This window comes from Phoenix dactylifera, chromosome 11 (assembly GCF_009389715.1).
Source record: "Phoenix dactylifera cultivar Barhee BC4 chromosome 11, palm_55x_up_171113_PBpolish2nd_filt_p, whole genome shotgun sequence".
NCBI lineage: Eukaryota > Viridiplantae > Streptophyta > Magnoliopsida > Arecales > Arecaceae > Phoenix > Phoenix dactylifera.
Genome location: NC_052402.1, coordinates 19,557,144 through 19,565,045, shown reverse-complemented (window position 1 = coordinate 19,565,045; position 7,902 = coordinate 19,557,144). Strand labels below are relative to the sequence as shown.

Genomic DNA, 7,902 nt, shown 5'->3' with positions numbered 1-7,902 from the left:
CTTCTTAAATGCACCTTTGTAATTGTTACTTTCAGCAGTGGATGTGAAAAATAGTTCGGTTGACAAGAATTTCCTATGGTAATTGCTGGGATCAATCTCAGTTTACCCATCACTGAAAAGCAAATTGTGGCAACCAGTCTGATGCCATATCAGTCATGTCCATCAGATGTAAGAAGAAATTTACAGCATTAGAAACAATATGCAATGTGAAGAAGATATGATTACTTATGCCATTGCAGCCTCCTATATGTACATTTGCATCTTACGCTTAGAAAACATTCCAGAAAAAAATCAAAGTGATCATAAATTTGTAAATTCGGCAAAGAAATAGTAAAAGAATACCTATACGAAATGCAAGTTTCAAGAAGGCCATTGTTGATGAATACTGTAACTTAATGCTTCAGACATTCTCTGTTGTAACTCTTCCACTTCCCCTATCACAAATCCTCACTAGGCTGCTGCTCCTGATGTTGAGGCTGGTGCTGCTGAGGCATGTAAGATTGAGGCAGTTGGGCATACAGCAAGCCATGATCCACCTCGGGCTTATTCATGATCATTCCCAGACTCCTAACCTGAGCGGACACATAATAATATGAAAGAGAGTCATTAGCATTCATTTCCTCCTTGAGATCCTCTCTTGGCACAATATCCACCAAAAAATCAAAGATGTCTGTTCTTGTAATTGCCGCAGCAATGTCATTTTTATGCAGTGTTCTTCGCTTGTTCTCCTCAGTTTGAGCCCATGAGCGGTAAGTCAGCTCCAGGATGAACATCTCGCATGCCCTTGCAAACAGCATAGGGGCCTCTGCTGCTATCATCCTCACATCCTCATCTGCCTTCATGATCTTCTTAATCCTGGCCAATGGAAGGCTATGGTTCTTGAAATCTGTGGTTGCCCTGATCTCCTGATATTGACTTGCCCAAAACATCTGAAGTGTCTGGTCTAGTTGCTGCATCTGCTGCTGGTGGATCTGTTGATAAGAGAGTTGGTGCTGCGCTAGCTGCACCTGAGAAGCAGCAGTTGTCAACTGGCTGGACGAGATTGGTACAGTACTGCCCATCATTTGGTTAGCTTGGTATGGCATGGCAAGATAGGGTATGTGGACTGCATCCATGACTGGTGGTTGCCCCTGCCCTGGATCATCCATCGTAACCTGTATATTTGTAAGCAATACATCCATAAAGGGTCCACCCTTCCTTTACAACAGAGATTTTTCAGGAGTCCACATTTCATTTTTTAGGAGTTAATTATAGAAAAAAAGATTTATTGTATATTCATTATTTAACCTGTAATTGCATTAAAAGTCATGTTGGAACTAGTATTTCAAAGACCAACAGAAAATTGACGTGTTTTGTGAAAGAGGTATGCTAAAATAGATTCTAGCATTGAGCAAACTAAAAGTAATGGTTTGCAGTTTCCTCATGCAAATCATGCTTCCGGCTTCAGGGGTTAGAGGACTCATTTGGATAGCTAATGAATACCAGCTTACTATGGTTGCATTTTATGAATAATCAAAAGTGAACATTACTAAGCAATTCTAAAGTTGTGGATCCCAAATGCTGGAAGTAAGAAAAAAAACAGAACACTAATCCGAATTCATTGGTGATCAGCTTCAGAACCTAAAACAATGTGCATTATAGTTGCATACAGCTAACATGTTCTATCAGTAGACAACATCACATTCCTTGAATGAGCACATGAAGAAAGACTATAAACTCAGATGTACATGTTCAATTACAGATGAGTAGGAACACTCATACTATCAGTGTGTTGTCTGGCATGTCTAACATAAAAGACTTTCTTTCACATTTATGGAGAGCCAAAAGACTGCAGACAACTACTAGTTAATTTGTCACTTTGTGTCAGCAATTGATATATCACAAATATAAACAACTGCTAAAGCAAAAATACATAGAATTTCTCCTGACCCTTATTGGATGATACCACATTGAATTAGTAAATTGACATTTAGTGTAGCTTAAAATCTCTGTTAGAAAAGCAAAAACCTTCAACTCCGTAACCATGTTCTTTGCCGTGACACCCTTGCTGGTATTCAATCTTTCATGTTAATCACAAAAGCAGAATTAGATTGTACCTTTTCCTCATCCTAAGAACACCACATCAAATTCCAAAGATGACCAAAAAAATTCCATAGAGAGCTATATCCAATACCAGTAACCTTCAACTTGATAAACACTCTTTGTTAAATTACCTTGTTTGTATTCAATTTCTTAAATTTGCTAAACATCACACCGGTTCTATTCATGTTAAGAAATTATTAAGAGTGTGAAACCTTTAGTACTAATAGTTATTCTGATTCGACAACTCTCCCTCGTAGTTTATTATATCAATCATTTCCTCTCTAAAAGCCATAATTTTAGGTCTACAAACTTCAACACATAGCCCATGATAAACTCTGAATTTAGTGATAGTATTATTACCAAAGTCTGTCGTTCCGCTCTGTACCGCCTGGTACGAAGCGTACCGTACAGCTTAGTACGGAGCGTACTGTACCGTACCATACCGGAAGAAAACTAGTACGATACGCCCTTTCAAGTTGGTACAAGCCCCATACCGCTCCGTACCGAGGCGTACCAAGATGCGTACCAGGCTGTATCGAGGCATATCGAGATGAAAATTGAGAAAATGGGTAAGAGAGCTATTTTGTTATAAAGGTGTACCGTATCGTACCGTACCGAACCGATAAGGCACCACATATGAAGTAAATATAGGAGTGTATCAATATAATTAACTAAAAATATGAAACTTGATTTTGATAAGATCATAGCCATCCATCCCTTGTCCAAATCCTGCTTGTGTGTTGCCATAGATGTGTTAAGCTGAATAGTAATGTGCACTGCATGTTAGCATATGCTAAAAAGACCTCCCCAACAAACAGCTGCATGAAGGTGCAATTTTTGTCAAGAAACAGCCATAAACATGAGGGTGCCAACCTCGTACATGACTGATACCTTACATCATATTCAATTACAAGAAAGATTCTACAGTATCTCAGTTAGCCAAATTAATTTGCATAGAATCCAAAGCAGTGTTGGATCTTAACCCATTGCAATCATTAATTAGGATTGTAAGGTGTTGATAATGAAAAATCAGGATTGCTTTACTAGTCTAAATGCAATATTGATTACCAATATACACTGTCAAATGATAGTAGGGTTTTAAGTTCGCTTCCCAACTTCAGCACCTTAATGTGAAATATGTAAAAAACTCCTATCAATGATTAACAAGGATGGAAGAGACAATTGGCTTCCATTTTCCCCCCGTTTTTCCCCCTATGCCATCATGGTACATTTCTCTTCCCATTGAACACCAACTAATTTTGATCACCCTGCTTGTGATTGTTGATCTTTGGATCACAAGGTAGATATAAGATTTTCAAGATAAAAATAATGGAGGATATGGAAGGTGTTGGTTCTATAAACAAGTCTACTCAACATATATGTCAAAAAAAAGTAAAGAACATATGGTGCAAACTAAGGAATGCTAAACCGACCTAAACCAGGCAGTTTGGCCTATACCGAACCATATTGATGCTGGTATGAGACATTTTAGCCACTTAAGTTGGTTTGTTTATAAAACCCTCCCCACCTCGTTTATAAAACCCTCATTCATTTAAAGTGTTGAACCGATGCCTCTCTCACTCGCACTCTCTCTCGTGCGAGAGAGTTCAATGCCTCTCTCGCTCACACTCTCTCCCCTCTCTTCGACGACACCAATGCTTCTTTTTCATCTTGGGCGCCAGCCTCTCTCCACTCTTCGATGCTCGTGCCTCTCTCCTCTTTTCGACACCTCAGATTCTCCGATCCTCTGTGGTAGAGTGCTTGGAGGCTAAACCCCTCTCAGAGGCTAGGATTTCTTCTCCACCCATCACCAATAAGCTTCTCCCCTGTCACTTTCTCTTCCTCCCTCCCTCCGTCCCTCTCCCTCTCTCTCTCTTCCTCTCTCTCTCTCTCCTTCTCCCTTTTCCCTTCCTCTCTCTCTCCTTCTCCCTCTTCCCTTCCTCCCTCCATTCCTCCCTCCCTCCCTCCCTCTTCGACACCTCGGATTCTCCAATCCTCCATAGTTGAGTGTTCGAAGGCTAATCCCCTCTCAAAGGCTAGGATTTCTTCTCCACCCGTCACCAGTAAGCCTCCCCCTCTCTTTCTCTTCCTCCCTCTCCCTCCCTCTCCCTCTCTCGTCCCTCTTCCCCTTCCTCCCTCCCTCCCTTCCTCCCTCTCCTTCTCCCTCTCTCCCTCCCTCTTCCTGTTTTGACATGCCCCAACACAGCATGGTATGGTCCCTTACCATACTGAACCGATTGCTGGCTGGTATGAGCTCCGGTACTGGTACGATAGATCGTAGTGCAAACAATATCAAATCCTCTTACTTGTCCCTTTCGGTTTAAGTAGAAGTAGGGCAATTTGGAAACACTATGAATCTCCTAGAGGATAGCCAATTGAATGACATCCATGAAAGATCTCTTGACCTCATTAACTAGATTAAATAGAAAAACAGATGTTTTAGAACCTATTTGGTATCATTGCTTTTTTTCTTAATTTTCGTTTCTCTCCAAGTTGTGAAATATCACATAGGTAATAATATTGAAGATAGCATTTGCACCGAACTTCTGCTATTCATTCCTTTTATTTTCACTCTTCTCAAAAGCAATAAATCTTTGCTACTAAAGTATTTAAAGACTTTGGGCCTGTCCGATGTCACTTTTACTTCTTATTTACTATTTTAAAAATAAAATTACAGAAATTGAGATAAAACCATGTTTGGTGTTATTATTTTTATTTTGTATTTTTAAAAATTATTTTCACTATTTTTTTGAAAAAATAAAGTAAGAAATCTTTACTTTCAATATTTTCAAAAATAAAAACACTCACATTTTTCACCTACACATTGGTGTAACCTCTATTGCTAACGCCAGTGAGGCAACCAATGCCACCACCTCCACTACCATCACAGTCTTCATCATACCACAACCACCATTATCACCATCCCCATCACATAGCCACCACGATTTCCACCACCGCCACTACCACCTCCACACACCACCACCATCATTGTCACAGTCTCTGCCATATTATCGGTGCCCCCATGACCACCACCGCCCTTGTTGCCAACTCCATGATACTGGCTCCATCCTCGCCGCCAACACCACGGCACCTCCACTACCTCCTACCATCACCTTTGTTGCTATCATCGCTATATTTATGTTTTAAAAATAATTGATTGTATGAAATATATTTATTTTCTAAAAAAGTTGAAACAGAATATATATTTTTCTGTTTCTGAAAATAGCAACAAAAGAAGTCCGAAATTATGTACAAGAAATTACATAGAAGAGGAGAAAAATAATGAGTACATAGGGAAGGACAAAATAAAGTCAATGTGAGGCAAGGAATCAGCAAGAAGTGTAGTGGACCAAGGGTACTAGATTGTTCCAAAGCTTCAAATGGCAATCCATCAATTTTTGGGAGCACAAGAACACAAGATTCAAGAACATCATCTTTAATGGATAATCATATAGATTTTAATCTTTGTCCTTCGAATTGGCTACAATACATTACTTCAAGGAAATTTAAGAATTCCATTAGGGTTTAGATCTCACCTCTCGAAAAGACAATTACTCATGCAAATCAAGAAGGTTAATCAAACACCAGTCTCCCTATGCCGTAGATTAAACTTTTCAAGGCTATGAATAAGCAGAATAATCTTTCTCAATATTCCCAGATGATTGCAGCACATAACATAAATAAACAGGAAAGCAAGAGCAAAAAAAAAGAAATACAGAAAGACAAAGAAAAGCCATACGAATTGGGAAAAAGGAAAAAGAAAAAGGAAAATAAAAGGGAAAAAAAGTCAAAGACGAGTGCCTGCTGGTGGTCTCCTGTGGACATTGGACTCTTACTATGATGGCTTTGCGATCGCTGCTTCGTGGCGTCGGCCGAATCGATTTTGGCGGAGGAGAGACGGGAAGGCCAGGAACGACGAGGACGACGGTTCGGCAGGCTGAAGTTGAGGATTTACAGGCTTCCAGCGTTTATCACGTAAAAGGTAAGGCTGCAAATGGGTTGGGTGGACCCGTTACCCGTCCCGACCCATTTAAATCCGACCCGACTTATTTTGGAGGATCTGTGGCACCGAGTTGGATTCTAAAATTAAACCTGTTTCATTTTTCGAATCGGATCTGGGTTTACTGAATTTAGATCCGATTCAGCCTAACTCGATCTAACTCATTTGAAATTTGGATAGTTTTGGATTTTAAATCCTACGACCCGACCTAAATCTGTAAAATTATTTGGGCCTGCGGACTGCCTCCAGCGAAAGTGCAAACATGAGTTCTGAAGCCATGGTTGGTTGATCAGAATCGGACCTGAACCAAATCCGAACCGAATCCGATCCGGACCCGAATCAAACCTGAATTTTTGGGTTGGATTTGGGTTATACATGGACCTGACCTGACCCAAATGATCCGTTGGGTCAAAAATTGTAGCGTTGGACTCAATCTGACCCGACACAATCTTTTATCGGGTCGGTTCTAGGTTCAAAATTAGAACTCGAACAAGAAACTGGATTGAGTCGATGTTACTCGTGATCCGACTCGACCCAACCTATTTGTACCCCTAGTGAAAGGTGGATGGTCGCAACTTTCCCATTTATAGCGGAACTCCGAATCTCTGACTATAAATTAAAATTGATAAAAAATAAAAATATATAAATATTATCATAAATAATATTAATTTTTAACATAGTTAGTTTTATTTGAATATAAATTAATTTTATTTTATAGTCTTCATCTTCAATCTTTTTTTGAAATATATTAAATTTTTTTATTTTCTTCTTAATAAAAAAATCTTATGTTAACTTGATAGACCAATCTCTACTGTAAGAAATTTAAAAAAAAAACAAAAATAGGTTAAGAATAAAGAATATGCAGATTTCTATCTCTCTCTCTCTCTATCCCTTTTTCATATATCTATCTTTGTACCTATTATTAAATGGAAAAGAGAAAAAAAAACTCAACTCCTATAAAAAATTCAAAAAAATAAAAAGTTAAAAAAATCATCTAAAATATTCATAAAATTTAAAAAAAAAAGAGATATATATAAAAGTTATCTAAATATGCCAAATATATCTAAATATGTTAGTTGACTATGCATGAGAAAAAAATTTAGGAAGTCGTGATAGAGTTATTTTTGATTATTTTTTTCAAAAATATTTCCCTCTATGAATGTAGAGGAACAAAATGCAATATATTTTGAATTTGAGTGAGACTTTTCTTAATTATTTTTAAAAAAATCAAATTTGGAGTACCTTTTAAAATTGTTAATTATTTTTGAAAGTCGTATTAAAGTTAATTAGGAAAATTTTCCTTTCATGAATACTATCATCCACTTCTTAATTATTTTAGAAAATATTATTAGCTATTTAGTAGCCACGCACAAATAAATATGAATTTAGAACTATTTTAGAAAGCGGGTAATTAATTCCATGCATGCAAAAGAAAAAAAATTGAAATAAGTTCACATTTGAGTGGGACTCTTCTTAATTATTTTAGGTCATCAACAACAAATAATTGGAGATCCGGTGAAAGAAATCAAATGTGGTAGGAATGAAGTTAATTGATGAGCATATTTTTCTGAGTATATCTCCTCTCATCCTCATATCAATAGCAAAGTAAACTAAAAGCGAAGTTAGACTCTTAATGGGTTGAATGTCTGCAGGGTATTAGATTACAAATATCGCTAGAGGACTCACCTATGTGAGAAATAATGTATAGGCCACAATTAAGGGTTTTGGTTAACCCTCACAAACTCTCTTGAAAAATCAAAATACTAAGTGCAAGACTTTTAATATGCATTGATTGCATAAAGATCCAATTAATTCATTTT

At 37.7% G+C, this 7,902-nt stretch overlaps 1 protein-coding gene across 1 annotated transcript; it reads right to left on the bottom strand.

Moving 5' to 3' along the window:
- Nucleotides 1–262: 262 nt before the first annotated feature.
- On the bottom strand, nt 263–6,024 carry LOC103719155 (nuclear transcription factor Y subunit C-3-like). The gene is made up of 2 exons (XM_017845724.3): nt 5,884–6,024; nt 263–1,154 (listed from the first exon to the last, which is right to left on the bottom strand). Exons 1-2 carry the CDS (start codon nt 5,905–5,907, stop codon nt 438–440), a joined length of 741 nt encoding a protein of 246 aa, XP_017701213.2. The 5' UTR covers nt 5,908–6,024; the 3' UTR covers nt 263–437.
- Nucleotides 6,025–7,902: the final 1,878 nt, after the last annotated feature.